The sequence below is a fragment of the Silene latifolia genome, chromosome 6 (genome assembly GCF_048544455.1).
Source record: "Silene latifolia isolate original U9 population chromosome 6, ASM4854445v1, whole genome shotgun sequence".
Taxonomy (NCBI): domain Eukaryota; kingdom Viridiplantae; phylum Streptophyta; class Magnoliopsida; order Caryophyllales; family Caryophyllaceae; genus Silene; species Silene latifolia.
This window is the reverse complement of record NC_133531.1, coordinates 30,899,465-30,924,558: the sequence shown is the minus strand read 5'-3', so window position 1 is coordinate 30,924,558 and position 25,094 is coordinate 30,899,465. Positions and strand designations below refer to the sequence as shown.

General features: G+C 35.8%; 3 protein-coding genes across 3 annotated transcripts; 1 reads left to right on the top strand and 2 right to left on the bottom strand.

Annotated features, from left to right (window-relative positions):
• Positions 1-1,869: 1,869 nt before the first annotated feature.
• On the bottom strand, positions 1,870-5,951 carry LOC141586649 (uncharacterized protein At1g01500-like). Its single transcript, XM_074407946.1, has 4 exons — positions 5,673-5,951; positions 5,460-5,517; positions 3,574-4,418; positions 1,870-2,418 (listed from the first exon to the last, which is right to left on the bottom strand). Exons 3-4 carry the CDS (start codon positions 4,294-4,296, stop codon positions 2,191-2,193), a joined length of 951 nt encoding a protein of 316 aa, XP_074264047.1. The 5' UTR covers positions 4,297-4,418; positions 5,460-5,517; positions 5,673-5,951; the 3' UTR covers positions 1,870-2,190.
• Positions 5,952-6,683: 732 nt separating this feature from the next.
• On the top strand, positions 6,684-9,287 carry LOC141586648 (outer envelope pore protein 24B, chloroplastic-like). The gene is made up of 3 exons (XM_074407945.1): positions 6,684-6,958; positions 7,706-8,062; positions 9,022-9,287. Exons 1-3 carry the CDS (start codon positions 6,749-6,751, stop codon positions 9,100-9,102), a joined length of 648 nt encoding a protein of 215 aa, XP_074264046.1. The 5' UTR covers positions 6,684-6,748; the 3' UTR covers positions 9,103-9,287.
• A 2,582-nt stretch (positions 9,288-11,869) lies between these two features.
• Positions 11,870-24,875, bottom strand: LOC141586647 (uncharacterized). The gene is made up of 17 exons (XM_074407944.1): positions 24,293-24,875; positions 22,405-22,703; positions 22,144-22,221; positions 21,850-22,070; positions 21,604-21,696; positions 21,309-21,392; positions 20,721-20,837; positions 19,389-19,494; positions 19,247-19,309; positions 18,932-18,985; positions 18,160-18,217; positions 17,791-17,867; positions 16,373-16,443; positions 13,782-13,842; positions 13,556-13,615; positions 13,171-13,233; positions 11,870-12,273 (listed from the first exon to the last, which is right to left on the bottom strand). The coding sequence occupies exons 1-17, from the start codon at positions 24,477-24,479 to the stop codon at positions 12,151-12,153; spliced, it is 1,815 nt and encodes a 604-aa protein (XP_074264045.1). The 5' UTR covers positions 24,480-24,875; the 3' UTR covers positions 11,870-12,150.
• Between the last annotated feature and the right edge of the window lie 219 nt (positions 24,876-25,094).

Below are 25,094 nucleotides of genomic sequence, written 5' to 3'. Positions count from 1 at the left end.
TTTATATTTATTATAAGGTGTATTTTAATCAAATATAAACAAACAATTGGGACAGGGAATACAGTTTATATTTTGTGACGGCTTAGGTTTGATTCATACAATAACTCCACTACCATGAGTGGCTTACAGATTTGTTATCAGCTTATTGCCAAACGTAGAACACTCCATCATACGAGTATATAATTAAAACCAATCTAAATAAATATATGCTTCTTTTGAGTTGAGAATAAACTAAAACCCCCAAATCTAATTAAAATCCGAGTGACGAGAAGATAGTCTCTGTTTACATAAGTTATTGTAAAATACTAAAATGCATGTTAATAACTCGAATAATGTACCAATTCTTGTATGAGATCATTTTCATAATAAGTTTATTGTGTGATCTTTCATATAAAATGTAATTATTCTTCTTATTTACTCCGTATGTTTTTCATTTTCCGTTTTCAACTTCTAGTTTATTATGGGTTATGTCTCATATTAAACTTATGTGAGACACTGAGACCGTCTCTCACTGCCAGTATTTTCCATAACTTATATAATAGATGTACGAGTTTTCTTATACGTGATTCCACATACCATTAATGTAAAATTAGCTTCTTTGGATATTACCATCGATCTAGAATTCTCTCCCAAGAGAAACCATGCAAACATGTACTTTTAATTGTTTGGCATATGTTGGATTCCGTTCTTGTAAAAACTTAATTTCAATTTATTTGACTCGAATTTTGGTGCATTTTTAGCAGTTCAAAACAAATGGATTGCAAAAGTAGAGTTGGTATCGTGGTAAGCAAAAGAAACTTGGTAGGATTCAAAGGGCCCTCCTCCTTTGGTCCTCTACCTTGAGTCTCAACTTAAAACAAACTTTATAATAATGCCTTTTTCTTTACCATTTCCTTCCTTGCTAAGAATAACTTTAACTTTTCAGCATATTCAAATGTTATAGTGTGATTGATATGTAAAGCATCAACATAATACAACAATACATAATCACCTACCTAAAGGGAAAGAGACTCAACATGTCTCACTTGTCTAAGGCCTAATAGTAGTAGATACATGAATGCATGATACACTCTGCAATAAGAAATTCGACGCCATTCAACTTTTTTGTTTTTTCCAGTAAACTACTCAGTTCTTCTGATTTTGACCCTTAAAGTTGTGTCCAGCAATCGAGCGTGTCCATGTGCGTCATCTCGAACTCCCTTTGGTTCACTTGAATTCCGCTATATTTTGAAAATGTATGGAATTCAAGTGAATGGAGGAAGATATAGTATCAGCAACTCTCCTATAGAACCGTCCTATAACATAGGACTGACCCAATAAGAGAAAAGCCCAAGCAAAAACATTGATATATTAAGTTTTTTATTTTATTTTGATAACTTTATACTTTATAATAAAAACTAACATATTTAAATAGGTAAGTTATTAATTTAAAATATTAGGTTATAAAAATAAAAGTATTATTTTATATTTTTATTAAGAAATTTTTTTGGGCCTTATGCTATTGGGTTAGTCCTACCTAAATATTGGTCTTATAGAACAATTTGTGATATAGTATATATTCGACTATTCACATTAGTACATTACCCTTGCACATCCAAGTCCAATACACGATATTCCAACATGTGTATGACAGTTGACACTTAAAACACTTCATTTCAGACGAAAACATGAGAAACTTTCACAAAATAGCCAGGTTTGGTAAATGAATACACACGTTTAAAGAACCGAGAGAACGAGAGAGGGCGTATTCATTACCTGCTTTGAGACATTCCCATGCTTGATTGCAGAGTAGTTAATTGCGAGGTAAAATTCAAACAATTACTGCCATTATGAAAATGATGAAATATGCAGTATAGTCAACAGTAAAAGTTTACAAGAGAAAATCTTAACAATATCATACCATGAAAAGGGTATTTAGTTATTTACAAGTCGCACATTTCAATAACAATGGGCAAATTCCAAGTTCAGCAGCACAAACACAAACATTTTTACAAATCTATGTATATATATTCTCTATATCATACCGTTTTGTTTTGTTTCACGATGAATTATAGACAAACGCGAACTGGCAGCAGAAACTTGGAATATAAAACAAGGAACTACAGGGAAGAAAAACAAGTACTAGCTGCCAAACAAAACCCAGAAAAGATATTAACTAATTCTGAAGCAGTGAAGCAAGGGAAGTGAGTGCTAGAAAAGCCGTCTCCTAAACCCTCGGGTGGTGGCCTGATAAGTTCGAACCAGTAAACCAACACCGACACCAACCCCAACACAAACACCAAGGCCGATCCCCACTCCAACTCTGACACCCGCATTAAACCACGAAAGTTCACCATCTTCACCTTCCATATATTCAGGCATCCTCCAGTAAGGGTTGCTGAGATCATTTTCTGGTTTATAGCCTCTGTATTCTACCACCTGCATGAAATGCAAATATCTTCCTTGTTCAAGCAATATCAATGAAACATTTAGACAACTACCCTATTGCTACTTTGACTACCTATAACTGACCAAATAATATGTAGTACCAGATCTAGTGTCGGATAATTGCTACATGGATGCACAAACTCAGAAGATGTCCAGTCTAACAACTAATGCTCAGAAAATGTACAAGCATCTTCAACAGACCAATAGGAAGTATTGTAAACAAGCAAACTACCTACATATACGTGACTAATTAAGACGATGGAGGATACTCTACTGAAAATCAGCCTCTAAAATATAAGTTCCGTCCTTGCCAACAGACCAATAAGTAGTATTGTCTAAACTCTAAAGTACCTAATTCTACATTCACCACCATTAGCTCATGTTCAAAACCCTCACTAGTCACCCCAAAAAAATTTTTGCCCACATTCCGCTTTTGAATGTGCACTTTGTCTCAAACAAATCAGACAATGAACAAATATTGAGAGCTTGTAGGAGATGTGCTGCCAACCAGGTTCCTCAATACATTGTATTTAAGGGGAATAAAGCATGAATAAATAAGCAGATTGACGTAAGGGAAATGCCAAAAGCTAAATATGCACAGCACCTATGTATCTCATCGACTGCATATAAGTTTACTACTCCCACTTTACCCCAGAGCGCAACAACTAAATCACCAGTTAAGTTATTTCCCCTGGTTTTTCTTAGAAATGAAAATTAATGAGCGCTGCAAGTCTTTATAATGGGGGAGAGAGATTTTAAATCTTGCAGTAGATTGAACATAGTCTTATGATAACAATTTATGAAGGCAGCAACTACAACGACGATGAAAACATCTTAGAATCTAATCCCTCCTACGATCGTAACTCTGTAGACTGTAGTTCTGTACGATCTGAAACACAATTCTTTCCGCAAATTTAAAAACGACAAACTAAGGGTGTAATTCAAGACTAACCAAAGAGATGCATAAAAACACTACATAAGGATAGAACTTTTGTGTATGGTAACAACTCACAGATACAAACAAATCAGCCGTTGCACATTAAACTATAACCTAGAAATTTCCATGCAGTTACACAAGATGCATGCAATCATACACCCTTGATTAATGAAAGTACAGAAAATGAATGAGCAAGCCCAGTAAAGTACCTGCATGCCCATTTTTGATTTTATATCTGCCTGCTTTTCGAAATCATTCTGGCTTGAATTTGTTTCATGCTCGGGGATTGCATCCAATGTAAGAAACTTGTTATTTTTCTTGCGAGAAGTAAGCTGTAGTGTTTTCGTTAAGATAACTGGTGCCCCAGAAAACCGACCCGTAACATAGACCTCAATAATAGGCTTTGCATATTCAGATCTTCCATTACGTTTTAATTTCAAGAAGCCTGTATCGGTGGGCATTTCCAAATCACAACTCAGGCTCCAGCTTCTGACTTCATCTTCAGACTCCTCCGTAAAATCATTACTGCTCGGCATCTCTAGACACCCAGTTAAGAAAAGATCCTCTTTGTCAAATACTTCAAACTTCACACTCCCTGTAAACCTTACACTGTCTGTGCTAACATATGTTGCCTCTTCAGTCATTTTATCAACCCGATCACGTCGTAGAATGGAAGAAATTCCATCAGAATTGATACTACATCTGGCACCGTTTACTTCTAGGAGCGTATCAGGATTCAAAGGTATGTGATTGACTGTAAGAGATTCTGGTGTTGAATCATCGGCTGCGTAATTGCTAATTCTAACATAAAATACTCTCAATTCAAACCACGATGCTGACAATTTACTTGAAGGCTGGAATGAGAGATGCCTACTAGAGTGGAGACCACTATGGCCTGTGTCATAGGTGTCCGGTGTTTCACAAGATCCCATCACCCAAAAAACTTAAGGGTTTCCGAAACCTTGGGAGATATTGCTCACTGTAAGGTACTCCGTAGCTAACTGCTAATGTACCGAAACGAATACTTGGAACATATCATACGAGCAAGGAAAACCTAAAACACGAAGGAAAAATATAAACCATTCATGTATGATGATTTAAATGTTCATATACAAGTGAACAGTCATCGAGTAATCAAACGTTGAAGCTTAAATTATCATAGAGCAAAAAGGTAAACATTAAATAACTCATCAATGTGCCAATTATACCAGCAAAAACAAGTTCTGGAAATTCGGACATGATGTCAGCAAACTTTCCAAAGTTTTCGATCAAGATATAAACAGGTCGAGAGTTTGTGCCATTTTAAACCAACAAAAACAAGTTATCTTATCCCAGTCCTACATACCCCCTATGTCCTGGTCATTTGTTGTCCTATTCCATTTTGGGGTGTCTCGGTCAATTGTTATCCTTTCTATTTTAGGATTGCATTTCATGAGAAATTGGATCCTTCACACCCAATTTGATCCACTTGTCATTTAGTAATTGGATCCCTCCTCTTTCCTTGGTCTTTGTGCCAAAACCAAAGGACAACAATTAAACCGGGATGGAGGGAGTATAATATACGGTGTTTTTCAAAATCCGGACTATTTGTGCTAATCTGTAACTTTGTAATACATCGAAATTCAGTCATCGTGTGATCAAATACACACATGATAGTTGTACATATCCTACACTACACACTATTGAGCAATTTAATCTGTTTGATACACCACCGTCCCAATCATTCATTTGCCTTTGATTAAAATACTCCTCAAAAATAATAAAAAAGTAAACAAATGAACGGAAGGTAGGGAGTACTTTTTATTTTCAGAACAGAAACCGAGACCTAAATTACTCAATCAATCAATCAAACAACTTCTTCGGAGCAAAAGAATCCGAAACAAAGTGGCATAAGATGCACAATTATTCAAAACTACTTAATTAACCACATAATCAATTTTACGACGAACAATTGAACACAGAATTCGGAATTCGGAATTGACCTAATTAATATGATAAAATCAGAAGTTATCCAACAAATTACTAAATTGAATATATTAAAACCAACAACAATCAAAAAAATACGACGAATTTGAATTTTAAAAAATGAACACACCGGAAGCAGTAGGGATGTAGAGGTAAATCGTCAGCAATTTCCGACGCTTTCTTCATATCTTGAACAAAAATATCAAACAATATTAATATAATAATCATGAATAAAAAAGGAAAAAGTCAACAAAACTGAGCTTAGCAATTCACACATAAATTAATTAATATAAATAATAATTAATTTAGTATAATAATAATAAAATTAAGATAAAATACTGACCAGAAAAATTAAAATTGTATGAAGAAAGAGAGGGGATGAAAAAGGTGAAGGAATTTGATTTGGCTTGTTTATGGAAGATATATGAGGCCCAAATATTAGAAGGAAGATTTTGGGGATCTAGTGATTATCTGATGTGGAGGATTATTAGAGGATCCTTAATTGTATGTAGTTTTATTTTATGTACCCTTTGTTGGAAGATTGGTTTATGGGAGGTTGAGGATGTGAGGTGAGGGAGAAGGGAGTCAAGGGAGGGTTTGTTAATGTCAAAGGGTATTATATGAAATATAATTAGCCACCTCACTTCAAATACAAGGAAAGTGTGGGGTTGTTTAGCGGACTTATCCACACACAATTTTACAAGGCGGATGTTTTTAGCTTATGGAATACAAATTTTCGTTTAAAACGGGTATATGCGTATTAAGTTTAATACGGATTAAATAAAAGCAGAATGCATATGAAAATATAACAGATTTGTCTTGTATGTATACGTAAATGATATTTAACCTGTTTTAATGTTAAGAAAGATTCGTTTTAATGTTAAGACGGATGTAACTTATGAAAATGACTTGGGAGGTCGTCGGTAGGTGGTCGTAAGACGATAAATGGAGAAAGTTTGGTCGTTAGGGTGGAGGTCGGGTGGAGAAGGGAGACGTTTTGCTCGAACTAAACTGACACGAATTGCACAACCGATATATAGCCAAATGCTTGAACTGAACCGACCTAAAGTAAACTCGATCTGGGTTTTGCTAAAACTGAAATTAGACACCAAGACCCAAAAATCAAAACCACTTGATCCATAATTAACCAAAATGAAAATCATTTATTAAGAACGAAAATAATCAGAAATGATCCCAATTCAAATATAACACAGGGTCATAAACCAGAACCACAAATGTCACACGACACGACATGACATGTTCCAAACTTGCTCCGAGTCGGGTTTTCATTTGGAGTCCTTGACTCCTTGGCCCTTGCCCTTCCCCAAGACCCCAACCGGTTCACTCCTCTTAAAATCCTCCGCCGAAACCAAAATATAGTGAGTGAGTAGTGGCATACTCAATTCAACAAAAGAAAGGATGAATGCGGCAGTGAAGGGCAAGTACGAGTATGACTCTGATAAAATGGCGACATCCGCCATTTCAACAATCGCCATACCTGCAGGAGACTTGAAGCTCAAAGCTTCCATGTCCGACGCTACTTTTACCAAATCCCCTTCATTCTCTGGCCTTTCCCTCTCCCTTGAAAAACCCGGTTCCTTTATCTTTCACTATGATGTCCCTAACCAGGTTCTTTCTTCTAAAAATTCAATCTTTTCTTTCTTTTAACTTTAATTTCTTACTGTTATCTGGTTAGGATTTCTGGGTTTTGCGTTGAATTACTCTTTGTCTATGCTTTATATGTTCCGATAAAATCTTAATTGCCAAAATTGACTCTCAGAAGCACCTTTTGGTCCGGAATTTGGATAGCAGATTGTTTTATAAAATATAGTTTTTGGGTAATTCATTTCATTTTCGTATCGTTTGAATAAAATACTCCTCGTATATATTGACCAAAAGTATGAAAATGGAACGAATGACGGAAGTATTATGGAATACTCAAACTTCAAGTATTATGGAGTACAACAATAAATTCCTCAACTTTATGCTTAAAAAAGACAACTATTACTGATTATTGATTTTGTGCTCGGGTTTCCGAAATTCATTGAGAATGGAGAAAAGCCGTTGTTGAAATGGGTTTGTAAGGTAATAGGTCAAGTGTGTTACTTATGACCTCAGAAACTCATTGCTTACTAGAATGAGTTTTTTCTCGTCCGAATCCACCATTTGGTATTGTGATTTTGTGCATTACTATGTTTTACTTCTAGAGCAGAATTGTTCGGCTTTGCGTACAATGTTTTGTTTCAGCTGATAGGATGATTTTTACACCTTCACTTTATTGAGTAATTTTAGGATTTAGACTGATGGTTGATGTTGGATTTTGATGTATGATTTGCTGGGATTTTGAGCCGTGGTTGTTGCTTCATTTTTGTGTAGGATTTTAGGTTTCAGTTCATGAATTCAATTAGGGTTCTAGAGAAACAGTTGAACCTTACTTACATTCACAATCGAGCTGATAACCGAACTGTATTGGATGGAACTTTGGTATTGGATTCGTGCAACAAGGTTTCTGCAAATCACATGATGGGTTCAGACAATGGAAAATTCAAGTATACCTATGTGCACCAAGGGCACACTACTTTTGAACCGTCTTATGATCTGAGTAAGAATTCGTGGGATTTTGCATTATCTAGGAGGGTTTATGGTGATCTGCTCAAGGCTTCGTATCAGACAAGCAACCATAAGCTTGGGCTGGAGTGGTCGAAGAACTCAAAGAGAATTGGATGTCTTAAGGTATGTAATGCGACTTTAGCCTATACTTGCTTGCCGTAGTGACTAAATTTGCTTCTACATACTTTTGCCCATTTTTATGCTTTCATATGCACTAAACTTATTTGCTATTTGGAAAAACTTTTTATTTTGAGGCATACTTGAAGTTTGAAATTTCGATGTAAAGTATTCTATGTTTCTCGGACTCATAAATTTGATAGCACATTTGTGCAACTTCAAGTGATTATCCCATGTTTACCGTTGTTCTTATATTTTGGATTAAATTTTATCCGTTTAGCTGGAGTGATTTAGATTTTTCATGAAAAAATTTTCAAGTTAATGGATCCCGCTTCCTAGATCTTTGCATATTATGTTATTAACTTATTATTGGTTATCTACTAGGTGACTTAGCTTCAGTTAGTAACTTAGTATTTTATCATACCACTTGTAGCCTGATGACGCGCAGCCGCCCGCAGGTGATGAGTGTGGGGCCTTTATGCTGATTTACAATTGCATAACTTGCTAGGAGCAGCCTTTGGAATTGTCTAAAAATAGAACTACTTTGCTTTGTTTTATGCTTACTTTCCTTTTTGGGATCTCCTTTGATTTATGTACTATTCTATTTTTAGCAAACAAATGCGTGTGCTGACATGGGCATTTTGTGCCCGTTTACTTAAGAGGTGATACAATTAACCGTGTTTGGACAATAGGTAAAAAAGACTTGGAAGGCCCGTTCCCTCTCTTCCCTTTCCCGTAGCGTCCAAGCTGCAGTGAATACCCCCCCGTATACCCGTATATTTGAAAGGTTGAATACTTGAATGTTTTCTACCTATCTCGAGGTGGAAAGTTATGGCATCAAAATGATGAGTCGGGGACTGTTTTGGAAACAATTTTTAGTACTATTATCATCTTTCATTTTCCTTGCTTCATATTTGGAGATTTAGTCTCGCATTTGAATAGCAGTGGATTGTGTTTTTCTGCAGATCTCTGCACTCTTCAATCTGGCCGAGGAAGTAAAGATGCCAAAATTGATGGCTGAGACTACATGGAATATTGACCTATGATTTAGCATTAACGCCCTTTGTATCCTATCAAATTTTCCGACTGCTCAACCATTATCGGTTTGTAGTTTTTTTTTCTTTAGACGTATATCACTTTATTTGTATGTGTTACTACAGTTACTGAACTGCAAAAAATGCCTCTCACAGCAGGTTAAATTTGTGTTGGATGCTACATAACAGTTGTCCTAGAGTCGCTTCATGTGTTGTTTCTTGCACAAATCTATTGTTACTCCCAGAATGCGGCCACTTCCCTGCTTTCATGCCAGGCTTCATAATGTTGTGGAGTTTTCATCTTGGATCAAGAAATTTTTTACTTGCCTTGTTATTCTATCTGAACGTTTCAGGACATGTGTCTGCTTTCGAGTTGGTTTGAAAGTCCTTAATTTTTGCTCTGCACCTCGCCCATCCTACTCTTTGTGATCTGCCTGGTTTCTTTTCTTTAAAAGAGTGCAAGGTATAAGATAGCAACGTTTGGATAGTGCCAAAATATGAAAGTGGTTTGATGCAAACCATACTCGATTTGAACGGATACATTGGCTCCACATTACTCGACATAAAACTAACCTTCTGTATCTCAAGCTGTAGAATTACTCTAGAACTCGGGCTTATGTTCTGTCGATTACGTTTTGGATTAATGCTAAAACAATTTCAGCCTTGATACCAAATTGTGAACAAATAACTTCACCTCTTGATTTATGAAGAATGGAAATTAGTTGTTATTTATGGAGGAGTGATATTTGAGTTTTTCTATTTCCTTGCTTAAATGCTTAAATTAGGAACATGACAATTAATTTGAGATAAATTAAGAGGAAAAAAAATAACAAAGTAACCACAGTTCCCCTTCACTAAAAAAAACAGTAAACTTAATTCTCTCTCTAATATTGAAACCTTAATTAACCATATCTTCAACCACATTAATATTCTTCAATTACGAACAGGTAATTAATTTGTTAATTCTATATTACTTATAATTTGAATATTTTTTATGATTTAGTTTCTTTCCCTCCAAATGCCTCTATGTGGCTCTATCTAAATAAAGAAACAACTAAAACTTTCTTTCTTTAAACTATTATCTTTCATTAAAATATAATCTTATAATTAAACTTTATCCTTATAATTAAATTCAAAATTATGATTTTTTCATCAAAATATAAAATTGATGTTAAACTATAAACTATAAGTTGGTAAATTTTTCATTAACTGCAATAATTATAACTTTAGAGTATAACTTAAACACATACTTACCTTTAACTTTGTAACAAAAAAAATCATTAAAATAATTGGAGAAAATTTATAAAATAAAATCCTTAATTTTATGGTAAAAAAATATATAGATTTCATAAAAATATACCTTCATAACATACTTTCCATTTGTTTGCCATTCACTAAAAAAAACAGTAAGGACTTGTTTGGTTGACATAAGGGAACTAAAGTTCCCGGGAACTTCAAGTTCACATGAATTTCCAATTCATGTGAATTCCCAAAATTCATGTGAATTCCCAAAAAGTGTTTGGTTTGCATGTGGGGAGTTAATTCATGTGGGAAGTTTGAATGACCAAGGGGGGACTTGGTGAGTAACTTCCCACATAATGGAGGAAGTAGATTCATGTGGGAAGTTCTACTTCCCATGATTTTGGCAACCAAACAACATCATGATTTTACAATTCCTAGGAAGTTTAAAATCCCATGATTTTAATGGGCAACCAAACAAGCCCTAAACCTAATTCTCTCTCTAATATTGAAACCTTAATTAACCATATCTTCAACCACATTAATATTCTTCAATTACGAACAGGTAATTAATTTGTTAATTCTATATTACTTATAATTTGAATATTTTTTATGATTTAGTTTCTTTTTGAATTAGGGAGATTAATTGGAAATTTAATCGTGTTCTATATCCCTTTAATCGTGTACTATGGCAGATTAATTGGAAATTTAATTAGTTAATGGAATTATATTGAACTTAAATGGAAAAAACCATTAAACAAAGATGGGATTAGAGACTATGGTTATTGAATTTCTGTAATTTTTTGTAGTGCACACACGGTTACGGTTACAGTAAGGGTGCACACTGTAGTGCACACACGGTAAGGGTTCATAGACGGGAAAGCTGAGACGGCGACGGCGGTGAAGATGGGACGGCGACAAGGTTGGGTCGCCGACGAGGGAGGATCTCCGGCAAGGTTAGGTCGTCGTTGAGGGTGCACAGACGGTCATTGTTTTGTTTATTATTTTTTCCCTTTTTTTCTCATCGTAGTACAGTATGATATTGCTTTTTTTTAGATCAATGTTGTATGTAAAATTGCAAGGCTGGGCTCAAAACACCAGTGATATGAATTGCACGGTTGCACCGTTGTCGATGAGAGGAATATCATTTATCTGTGTACTCCATTGATATGAATTGACATTTTAATTTGGAGAGAAATCGTTAGAGAGAGAGGTTAGATAGGGAGAATGGAAAGGGAAATGGGAGGGGCAAAATTGTCAAATAGTTTACTGCGTCGAGTCGAGTAAAATGTGTACTACGAAAATCAAATAATATCTTAAAAAATAAATATTCTATATATACCACGCATTGCGCGGAATCTATACTAGTTCTTTACCAAAGAGTCATTTCGGATGTAAGCAGTCTTACCCTTGTGTTGCTAACAACACAAAGAAACTGTTTCCAAATAACCAAAGATGAAAATTGCATCGAAAACTACAACGAATAGAACCCGTTTGATAAGGTCTCCCAACAGTCTTCAATGATGGGGTTAGTGATCGATGATCGAAAGAAAATTTAGATTTGGACAAAATGTTGGTGTGTACAATGTAGAGAAATCTCGACGCACTCAGTTTGCCAAGATAATATTTATAGCTAAGCTATTCATAGATACAAACTTTATATCGCCATCACCCAGCCGCATATACATTTGAGAATCTAAGGTCACTCTATCACGAAACAGCTATAATATGGATTGAACTTCAATTTCATGGCAATTTGTTAGCTCAACAAATGTACAGGTTGATGTCCCATCGTACTTACACTAGCAGAGAGTATGAGCTTCACAAGGCAAGGATGTCGAACTCATGAGGCATGAATTCTTCACTTGGTCTGTAGTATTTATCCGGAGAATATAAGCTCAAATTGGACACCTGACTTGTGTAAAGGCACGCAAATCTCTCAACCTGCACACACAAAATCAGTCTCTTCACTCAATATTCATCAACTTATAATTACAAATAATTGTAAAAAATTGGTGCAAGCCATGCAATTCGGAAATCATTATGAGGAGCATAACGTATAAAACTCTACTTTACAAGGAAATCAATTGGGGATCATCTTGGGAGTTCAAGAGTTCTAACATATATTTTCTCTAGATAAGAGGGTGTACTGCTCAAAATTAATCAGCGGTGTAAAAGAGAATCACAGAACAGTAAACAAAGCCTCATGTACAGTAAATGCGTACATACCGCTTTTAAGTAATAAAATTACTCTAGTATTTGGTGGGAGTATTGAAACTTTAGAAGTTATAGGCTTTAAGTCTTATACTCCATGACAGTGACTGAGATACTTCTGCTAGGTAGAGAATGCCAAGAAGTTTACAACTTTAAACAACTTAAAGGTCTATCACTCAACTAGACCTTAATTATTGTATTTAGAGGATCGCCACAGGAAGGATATACTCTTCTTAGAAGCTATGCGGTTACCACTCGGTCGAGCACAGCAATGATAAACTCGGGGAGGACTTCTATGTTGGACCAAGTTTAATTACCGATACAGGGATAATAAAGGATACTTAACAAGGTATTCTGATCTCACTGGGGGGCTTTAGGTTTGTGGACTGTATGACCGATTCTGTCTAAAACACGCAAGTGACCCTCAAAGTGTATGATATTTATTTTGTTCTTTCCCTTCATTTTGCTAATTCACAAACAGTTCCAAAAGCAAACTAAAACACATTTTAAGTTCAAAACAACAGTGCCCTGATGAACGGTACTACCGAGTGATTCAGAAAAGAAAAAGAAGTAACATCCCAGAAACAGGCAGATGAATCAATCTATTCAAAACAATTTATGGCTCACCTGATGTGCAAATCGAGAATTTTGGTAGCCAGTTTTCATAAGCTGCCCCCAGACTTTGTGAAACTGAAATTAAGGATAGGAGAAATGTCAAAATGGAGGAGACAGAAATACGAAACTTTAGCAACCCTGAAATTATCACACGCCCGTAACTTCTCCAGAGAGGTAATATTATCAGCTGAAACAATTGATACAAACAACATGGACTCAAAGCAGAACTCCAGCCAACAAAAGTATGGTACCCCACGGCCCACACCCCATTACTATTAGTAATAGTTTCATAGTAAATTCACATTGAATGCATCACAAAAAAACAATGCTAGAAAAAGAAGACTTGCTGTCAGTCTGTTACTATGTGGACACTTTGAACAGTATTAAGCAATCTCACCTTCTGATGGCAGTTATAAAGGATCTGTTGATGATCAAGTCGAACCTGCTCTCTTTGCCCCTACAAATAAACCAACAAAAATCATAAGAGAACTGGAAAGGATTATGCTAGGGCAAATACTGATTTTACGCTATTCTCTTTAAAATTTACAATTTAGCTTAAATGATACGGCAAGAAAATGAGTACTAAAAATACCAAATTACTGAGTACAAAAAAAAAAGTCCACCTCCAACACATCAACCTCTGAGGATAGTTGTCCCTTTTCGTCAGTTTTGAGGGTATCGAACCTGGAAATTCAGTGATACATGTACTGTTAGAAATACACAATTCAGTTATTACACCATCTGAATGAAGATGATGGAGGGCGAAAACTTGTGAAATTACACAAGAATGTTCGCTCTCAGACTGGCAACCTTGATCACATCAATACTATCAGAAATGAAAAAAACTTAATGGCAGCTAACAAATGAGATGAAGAGAAATGAAACACAAGTAGTCTGATGGCAACCAAACTCTCCTACCCCACGAAAGCAGACTGCATAAGTTCCACACAGTTTTCTGGGATCAAAACTGCTTTCTTTTCTGTGAGATGCTCTCAAAGTACCAGATTGCTCCAGCATAACCAGAGTTGGCATATAAATAGCAAGAAATTTGGACATTCAACGAAATGGCCTCCATGAAATCCATAAGGAACGAAATTGAAAGATGCTTCAAAAACGTTATTTCAAGGAGTAGGCCTCCCTTAAGACGGTCTTATCTTAAGACCAAAAATTGTCAACATTTTTAAATAGAAAGTAACCATTTAATAATTAAATGTTATAACTAAAGTTGTCACTTTTTTTAACGAAAAAACTGATGGTAACATTTTATCAGGAAATATTTACATTTTATCGTAAATGGTGACATTTGGTCCGTCTTATTTTCAGACGAAAATAGTCCGTCTGAAACAAGTATATTTGGAAGAGAAGAATAAAAAGGTTAGGTTGCCAAAGTCTGGAAGACGGTTCCTTTGGCTGTTTGGAGGTGCGCTTGGATTCAATGAAACCCTCGTATTTTTCATGATGTTGCCTCTTCATATCTAGAGTTTTTCATTTTTTTAAGCTAATACATATTTGGAGCCATACGCTTCACCCAAATTGAAACTTGTCCTATCTTATTTTTGTACGGTGACAGTATTAGAGCATAATTAATCGTCTCTCATTCTGAATACTAGCGTCAAAATTAGGGTGTCGTTTTGTACATAGGCGTCAACCTATTGTGTCTTTTTGTAAATGGGCATCACCTCGATTATCTTTTTGCACATGGGCATCACCTCTATGATATCTTTTTTTGTAAATGGGTGTCACCTCCTTGCCGTCCCTTAAATTAATATTAATCTTGTAAAAAAAATGAAGCTCTTAAATTTTTCCATCATATGTAATCCATCGCATCAAATCTATTTGGTACTCTGACGGGTGTCTAGCGGAAAATCAAAAATCTGAGTGCTGATGGTTACACTGGCTGAAACCACTTGCCACTTCTCAAGGTTAGCATCATACAGCCACAAAAGACCCAATCAACACTAGCAATTTTGCAATCATCCCATGTCTTCTAACCGTGGATAGTGAAACTAATTCTATCGTAAAGTATATAACTTGTATAAAGCACTTACGAGGTTTTCCTTATAAGAAACAAGTCATCATGACTAGATATCTAGGTGAAGCGCGCCAGCCATACTTCTATTCTTATAAACAAGAGTGCAAAATCTTGAAACATCCAATAACTATGGGCAAAATGGCTATTTTTATGGATTCAGTGTATAGGAAGAACGAAATCCACCGAGCAAGGCTCCTCATCAAGTATACTTAACAGCTTAGATTGAACGGCCTAGAGCAAGGCATTAAGTAAGTCTGGCAACACACAAACTTTTCTGTTATCTGTAATTCATTTGGCAAATTCTGCTTAATACTCTGGCAATCGTTGGTGGTAAATTCAATTGAAACCCATTTCCCAACGCAAGTGGTGCATGAAATTATTCCATGGATATAACCAACTATTCATAGCAAGACATTGGGTTGAAATACTTAAAATTCACCGAGGATTTGCTAGATTATATCCATAGAATCTCCTCTTTCTTATGATTCCAAAGGTGAAGTGGGGCAGCTGTATTGTTAATTCTGCGAATTGTGTAAAATCTTGAAGCATTTTATGAATAAAGCACTATGGCTATTCTATAGTTTATGTTCTAAGAACGAACAAGAAATTCAACTAAGACTTCTCATCAAATCTAGTTGGAGTTAAATAACCTCTTTAATGTCTATCTGATCAGCGGATAGGAAGATTTTGGGGCTTCCTTAAGGATCTCATTGGCTCTCAATAGCTCAATCCTACAGCCTCTACTTCAGAAAACAAGTTTTGCACATAAATATCAATCTCTGCATTTTTGTACCAATTCATTTTGTCACTACTAGTGCTTGACCATACTAAAATTCTAGCAATATGTTTCAGCCACAAAAGATCTAGAAATTCTTAAAATCCCGATCAACAACAAGCAGGTTTTCATTGGCTCTCAAGTCTCAACAGCACAATCCTACAGCCTCACTTGAGAAAAAAAGTTTTGCATGTATGCATATCAATCTCGGGTATTAGCTCAATAATTTTGTCACCACTAGTGCTTGCCATCCTAAATGCCTAACAATATGTTTCAACCACAAACAATCTAGAAGTTCTTATAAAGGTCTCAACAAAAATCATGAAAAGCAAGGTAAAGACTCAATACGAGAAAGGGGAGATAACTACCACAGAAGCTTTTTACGGTAAATTAATATAAGTACTCACTTCAGAGACCACTTCATATGATGGAGTTTATCTTCTATCCGGTCACGCTCACACCTCAACTCTTGAAGTCGCTGCATGTCATCAATAAAAAGTGGGATTTCACAGAAATGAGTTGAAGAAACAAATAGTTTAAGAAACTCTGCAAGCAAGAACAACCTTCTGCTGAAAGAAAAGCTAACAATTTACATTTTAGCAACACATTGTTCATATAGTTGACACTGCAAAACATATTATGGCACCTAACATAGCAGAAGACTACAACTGCTAGTTACAATTCACAAGTAAATAACAGTACATCAACAGCTATCAATGGAAGCTTCTGATTTCTATCAAGAAACAGACATATTGAAGAGGGCCCATAAATGCGTTATGTATAAATCTTACTTTTAAGGAGGATAAGTTTGATCTTACTAATTGCCTTCGGTCAATTTTGATATCCTTTTATAGATGGCACATAATTTATACAACAACAACATTACCCCAGTGCCTCAATGGCTCCCGCAAATTGCGGGGTAAGGGGGGGTCGGATGTACGCAGCCTTACCCTTGTGTTAGCAACACAAAGAGGCTGTTTTCGAATGACCCAAGATGAAAATTGCGTCGAGAACTGCATTGAAGGACCATTACTTCACAAGAGAAAGAAGCGTAGCCACTTTAGATGGCACATAATTTATATTTGATGAAATTGATCTTTACGTAAAGAATTGTTTTCCACAAGTAAACCTTCTAGTTTTTGATACAACTGGCTCCATTAACTCTTTTCTAATTCATTATATAATTGTAAAAAGGGTAGGCGGGTGCACGATGGCGCCCCCGCTAGGCGAGGGTCCGGGGAAGGGTCCCATCACAAGGGTGTAATTGGGGCAAGCCTTCCCTTGCCATTTTGGCAAGAGGCCGCTCCAAGGACTTGAACCCGTGACCTCACGGTCACAAAGCAACACCTTAACCGGTGCGCCAAGGCTCCCCTTCTAATTCATTCTATAATTGTTTTCAGAAAAATTATGCCATTGTTAAAATTGGAAGATATATATGAATAGGAGCCTCGGAGGGAGTAGTTAAGCACGTAAGCAAGTGATGAAATATTACATAATTTGCCAAAGAAGACGCAAATGCGTGTTATATGAGGATCCTAAATTTTATTTCCAGACATTTTGCTAATAGTCGCAAATAATAACAATGGTACAGTTGCATCTTACAACCAATAAGTGGGGAATCTTGCTCATTCATTAATGCAAATACAGAACAGAAACTAGAAGTAATTAACAGCCTAAGGTAGAAGTCCAGGATGTAAATTTAACAACTTGAATGAGTGATACTTTAATTAAATTCTTCCATATTAACGCTCATCAAAGTAAAGCAGCAGCCTAAAGATACATAATTGTGATACTAATCAAATTCAGTGTTAGAAATGCAGCATACCTTACGGGTATCCTTTAGTTCCAAGAGTAAGTCAGCTTCCCTCTCAAGTTCTGGAACAACAAGCATAGTTCTCCAGCCTAATCAAGAAATGTCACAGTTCAGCTATGGAACATGATTTCTCTAATAGGTAATTTACATAACACAGCACATATTTTAAGACCCTAAAAGGTGGAGACGTGGAGAGACCAGCCAACGAGAACAAAAAAAAAAAGCAAATAGACAAGGGTTTGGATACAATCTAAGCACACATGACACAAAGGAGGAAAAAAAACTTAAATATTGCCCTCAATGAATTCTATGAATCTGTCCCTATTTTTCCTCTCTGACGCATTCATAAAAGTAAAATGGTGAAAGAAATTAAGTGCATACCAAGAACCTTTTTGCTGCGTAAAATATCTCCATAGATGTGGTCACCAACATAGAGAACCTACTAAGAGTACAAGAAAATACATAAGAAATTAAAAACTAACTAGATAAGAAATTAAGAGCGAAACAAATGAAATGAATGACATAGATGTTGAGTTCAAACAATTGAAGGCTTGAAGCATAAGCCTTATCTTAGCACAATGGAAAGTAAATTGACAAGAGAAACTTTAACACACTACTGGAAATATTATATAGGTTTGAAAAATCCTACAAAGAAGGCATCAATAAACCATAGACGAAGAACTAGTCCTAGATAGCAATTTGCGGTGGAGGGGGTAGACATCTACGACAGATGGCACAAAACCTTGGAATCACATATGGCATACAAAGATCTCACATATTTGTCACGCTTTTAGCAAAGACCAAGGAATTGAGAGATGAATGCTTTAAAAAATAGAAAAGGTAAAAAAGTACACGCGCATGGAAAAGAAAGGAAACAAATGTTACGCACTTTTAAAATGAAAACGTAAAGAAATGAATGAGACGCCCAAATAAGGAATTTCGGATACCACCTAAGAACGCGAGAATTTTATCCCTAAAATGCACTAAGAAAAATAGATGAATGTACCATCTACTAAGAGAAAATATCCTGGTAGTCGAAAGATGATATTCCTATAAAAGTATATTGTATACTCAATACACTAACAATGTTCCCAGAATACTATCTGAAAAGCTACGTTGCCACGTCACATCAACTAAATTGTGGAAACTTCACCTGAGCACTTGACTCGATATTGAGCAGCTTATGGAGATGACCAACACTACCACCCTGAAATAGAAGCACAGACTCATCATTAGGGTAATCAGTATACAAACTCTTGCACACAAATCAGCCTACTACACTGGACCTAAATGAGACCATCTAGGCCAACAGAATTCTGGAGAGAAACTGGAAATACATATCAAAAGGACAAAAGAGCTCTCTAAAAAACTAAAGGAAAATTTCTCTACCACCTCACACCAATAAAACTGATACAAAAACATGCAATTACTTGACGATAACATAGCGTGAAATACCAAAACAGGGTACCTGGAAAACCCGACAGGCATTGTTTAGCCCCTTTGATGGTACATGAATATCATAACTTCCAACCTGTTTTATGGAAGTTATTAGGCCAGGATTTTTAGGAGAGACCAAAAGTCAGCAAAAGTGAAAATTTTGATACACTCACTTGAGGCATAGGTGTTCCGTTGTCTGTATTTAGAAGCATCCCAGAATCAGGTACAACCTCAAAAAGGTTAGCACGATTATCTTCATGGAAAAATCCTGGTTTTGCACTTTTTTAAGATCAATGAAGCAATGAAACAATTGTCAGTGTCCCCTTCAAGATGTCATGTTAGTTAATCACCTGATTCTACTTCGAGCACAGGAACAGAAAATGAATGGTTTGTGTTTCTTACTATCTCCTTCCTAGTTTATACGGTGTAATTGTTTTTGGTTCATAAAAGATCATAGAAGGGGATAAGGGTTGAATAATGACTATCATCATAAATGGCTTGAAATTAATGGGGCGACCACGTCTATGATAAAGGTTCAAAGATGCAATTGTGTCACGTATAACAGAATATACAGGAGAGAAGCTGCTACAACTTCCACAAATAGTGAAGTGTAAATGTTATTGTGATGCAAAAGTCAAAACAATACAAAGAAGTACAGAGTACCAAAGGAACACGCTAATTTGATGAAATTTGAAAGCAAATAAGGCCTAAAAAATCCCAATTTAATTGGAATCAGCTTTTTATGGAGCTAAACATTCATGAGTTAAACACTTTGAAGATTAAAGCAACTCTCGGATAATACAATTAAATAGTCCTCCTAGCATTTTCTGATAAAAAAAGTATAAACAGTTCTAGTAGATTCACCTAATCACATCAATAAGAGCGGTTGCTAACTTGCTATGCTGCTTCAAGATAATATCAAATTAAATGAAGCGTTCGGCATTCCTAAAAGCCCCAACATAACTACCACGTAAATAGACTTTCACTGACCCACCAAGCAATGCTGCCACGGCCCCGGCGCCTCGCCAGACTCTGCAGGACCAGGTCCTCCAAGTAGGAAAAGCCAACCACTACAAAGCTTGAAACAGCCCTATGTGGGATAACTTTATCCTCCAAATTACATTATATACCCCTCTTAAAAGCTAAAGGTACTATTTGTGTTAAGAAGAATATAACGAGTACTACGCTATTTTAGATGCAGGCTCTATAAAAAGACTTTTAACTTAAAGGACACAATCTAAAAACACTGTCAATGTTCTTCATTTCTGCTGCTCAAACATAATAAGACATCTCGCGTGCCCTATCTCCATAACAGGAACGTTGATGGGTCAGGTTAAGTTGAGAAAGTACATAATGAAAAGACCAAGCAAGGCAACAGCGAGAAAAGACTATAGTTAAATTCGTAATCACCCCTACAAAAGGCGGGATCGGGGCACTTGAATTAGAATCGGAGTGTACACATTACTTACACAAAGAAAGAGATCAAAAGAGAACATATATCTAACCTGCCTGTGATGACAAGATCAAAATACTTCAGCCATTCAAAATTAAGACTGGTGCTGCCATTTCCAGCTCTTTCTCGGCAGAGGAAATTCATCACAACATTTGTATAATCCCATAAACTGCAATAAATAATAAGGATTTGACATACTAAACTAAATATACTACTTTTAAACCAAATGGAGAGGATTCAAAATGGTTTTGCATTCTGCGAGAGAGGGGGAGTTGCAGGTAAAACTTGCTGGAGCACAAGTGTACACATTTTGCTTATTTTGCCCCATTACAAAGAAGAAAGCAATATTGACTACTTCATGATCACTCTACATTTGTGCGATGAACAATATCTCCTTTCCCAAGGTAGCAATAAAAGGGGCGATAAACGCTATCTCTTTGTATGAACAACATTAAAATATAAATTGAAAAAACAATTAAAATAATATTTGTCCTACGAAGGAAAAACTTGAAAGATTAAACCTAAGAACAAAGCCCTCATAATTCACAAAGCAAAAGATAACCATTCAATTTTCAGTTTAGAGTTCACAAAGATAAGATTGATCCAGATAACAAGAGATATCCAAATAATAAGGTTTTACCTATTTGTCACCAAGAACGTTGAACGGCCAGAGTCTCTAAGCATTTCCAACATTGGAACGATTGAGGCATCATCGTTAATGTACCTGATAAACAAGATGCAACGATAATAAAGAGAAAAAATATATATACAAAAATAGCACGCTAAAGAAGGAAGTATAAACAATCAACTTGAAAATGGGCAGAACAAAGGTCGAACCTACTTGAACAAATCAATAATTAAGGACATAAGTGATAGGTCAACTGACATGACTATCTAATAAACACGGTAATTAAAAATAATAAAACTTCCATCACCTTTTAGGATCCTTCGCAACCATCTGCTTTAAAGTCCCATCACGATGGCATAAATCTACAGCCGCTCTGACATCCTTATACATACGAGCGTAACTGCAGCCAATATTAAAAGATCTTTTCACAAAATTGGCTTTCAGAAAATACCAGACTACCAGTTAATGTATCTATAATTTTGACATTAGTTGTAGGTCCTGATAACGAGAGTAAGCTTTCCCCCAAAAATATAATTTTCAATATTTTACTTACTCTGCTCCTGCTGGAACTTTGCCAAGATTTTTGTCACTGAAATCCACAAGCTGAGCAAATAGGTAGGCCTCCGCCAAGGAGAAAAGGGTATCAATCAGGGCATAATCAGGCTCATCAAAAGAATCTCTGGTCAACGTATTCCCATAAGTTTCACCTTTTTCTTCTTTAGACATCTCTCTAAATCCATGATAAGCGACTTTGACGTATTTATGGCGATCCATCTGCAGTGAAGTAACTAAGTACCACTTCAAAGGAAAAAAAACTAGTTATAAGCACCACTCTAATTAAACTAACCTTCAAAATGTTGCCCCTCTTTTTATCAAGAACTAAACCCCTAACCATGTACTTCGAGTCAAAAGACCAGTCAAGCAACTGCAGGAAATGAGATTTGTACGTCAAATGTTAATGTTCACATTCATAACTGTAAAGCGAAGACAAAACTAGTGAAAGATGCGCGTTACTGGACAGTACTATGTTAAAGAACTAAGCATGGTTTAAAACATACAAGTATCATGTCATCCTTGGCAAAAATCAAGAGAAAAGAGCATAACAGACCTCTGGAGGATACCCAAGATCGTAGACAAGCTTCTTTATAGTCCCCACATATGCAAGTGATTCAAACGTCTCTGGCTTGTATTGAGCTAACGTATAGTCCATATCAAAACCAACAGCAACAATACCCTTCATGTTCAAGGATCTATTGCAAAATATTCTTTTCCCCATTGGAAAGTAATCTCCACCAGAAGGAGATGACCAAATACATGGGATTCGGCTACCATCATTCTGAGGTTGTGACACTCGGTGGTCTTCAGTAGTCCCATCCATCGAAATACCACTGTGTGACTTGCAAGATCCTGACGATAATAAAAAAGATACATTGGCAATCAGGCAACAAGACCTGATCAGAAGATATCCATGAACAGCCCAAACAAGAGATAATGAAAAAAAAACGATTTGTCCAGCTGGTACAATAGCAACAAATCTTAATCCCAGAATTAATAGGAACCGTTGCTAGAAGAAGATGAGAAACATAATAATGTAGAAAGATAGAGACATAAGGAAGAAGAATACACGCATAAAGGGAGAGAGAGTGAGAGTGACAAATAAAGGAGAAAAGGTGTGATAAAGGATTAACAAAGACCAACAAAGAAATAAACTCCATCCACAAGATGTTTCAATCCTCACCATCGTCTTTACAGTAACAACCTCAAGGTCTCAATAAAAGCATTCTACAAGTGACCATTGTATAAACAATGTTCTTGATTTAGAAAGAGAAAAACAATTTAAGACATATAAAAGCGATGAAACTGAGGACACAAGCGATCCTTCTATCTAATAATGACATCTCCTTAGTCCTTAAGAAAGACCAATTCTTGAGATTACGTTGTGAATCTTGTGATTTATGCTTCGGCCAAAAAAAAAGAAAGTTGCAATGTCAATCTGCTCCCTTCTTTTCTTTAACCCAAACCATGATTATGCTCTCTGCATTACAATATCTCAGTAGCATTTGACTTTTTAGGTCAAACTTCTGTTTCTATGACCATGTTTTCAAGCTACTTCATGTTAAGGTCTAATGCTTCACCTGAACTTAATAAATTCCAACAAGATGTTTCTAAGAAACCTTAATCTTATACGGAGTATTTCTAAGTACTACAGAAATCCGAACTTTCCTATACAAATTTGAACTCTCTGAACTTATCTGAACTATACAAGCTGAAGAGAATGGACTTACCCCTAACTACATTCAACATACTTCAATGAGAAAAAAAATTACTCCACATCTCTATTCATTCTCCCTCCGACATCTCATTCGAGATGCTTTTGATCTCCTTCGTGCCATTTTGCCTCTGCCGAGCGGGAAAAGAAAAGAGACCAGGAAACTATTCGAATTTGGATCTTGAAAGCTCGTTTCCTTATAATTAAGTAAGATCTCATTCCCATACTCTAAAGAAGAGCCGCAAACTAACACAGTTCAACGTCTACGACCAGGACCAGTAGAAGGCTTCACCTAGCCTATTAATTTACCTACAAAGTTCATTAGCCAAATTCTACTCACAATTCACAAACAAACCTACTGCAACTTCTCAATCACCTACAATGTTCATTAGCCAAATTCTACTCATAAACGAAATTACCGCAACTTCGAAATCATCTACAAAGCTCATTAGCCAAATTCTACTCACCATAAAAATAAAAATCAATAAATAATAACAGGATTTCAAGTTAAACACTGTAATCTGCTCAAAAATGCACCAATTTATGATCAAAAAGAGATTACACTAAAACAAAATGATGAACAACAAAATCACTGAACAAGTAGTCAACAACTATCATCAACTAACATTAATCTAAAAACAGAGTTCTAAAATCATAATTAAACATGATTAAACAACACAATAAGCTAATTAATCACAACAAAATGATAAGTAAGAATGATTAAAACCTGAATAAAAAGGATTCCGCTTCGTCAAATTACGCTGATGCGAAGACGAAAATAACCGAGACGAACTGAACCGAGAACTCAAACTAATCAATCTCAACGACGAAACAGCGAAAGAAGACACAAACAATTCCGACGGAAAACCTAATGAAGAACAACAAAGAGTAACACTTCTCCTCAACATTCGCATTTTCCAACCTTTATACACTCGTACTCGACATTATAATCACCATTATTCCAGAAATCCACCAAAATTATTCCTTCGAAATTCGTAATGCCCGGAGAATATTATTATTATAATAATTAATGCGAAAATGGGGGGAAGAATCAGGTGCAAGAAGAGGATAAAGATGGAATCTAAGAGGTGGAAAATGCGGAGGAAATTGTATGATAGGATGAAGAGGAATATTATTGATGATATTATAAAGTTTAATTTATATCCACATATGGTATGGAGTATTATTGATTTGATTGAAGTTGGAAATTAGAAGGGATTTATGCTAATGTGCTATATTTCATGTTTTTGGGTTTGTTTTAGAAACGCAACATAAATGTGAGGATTATGTTTTTTACCAGGTGGAATGCTGAGCAAGATGCCAAGATGGGGGGACCTTACTTAGGACAAAGAATAACGACAAAGGATTGGAATAACGATTTTTTTTTTTTTTTTTTTTTTTTTTTTTTTAACGAAGTGTGCACTTTAAGCCATATTTTTTTTTTCTTTTTGAGAAAAGATTATTATCATTAATAAAAAGTCATACGATAACTACACCATATGCCAAGCTCAATCGGATACAAATCGATT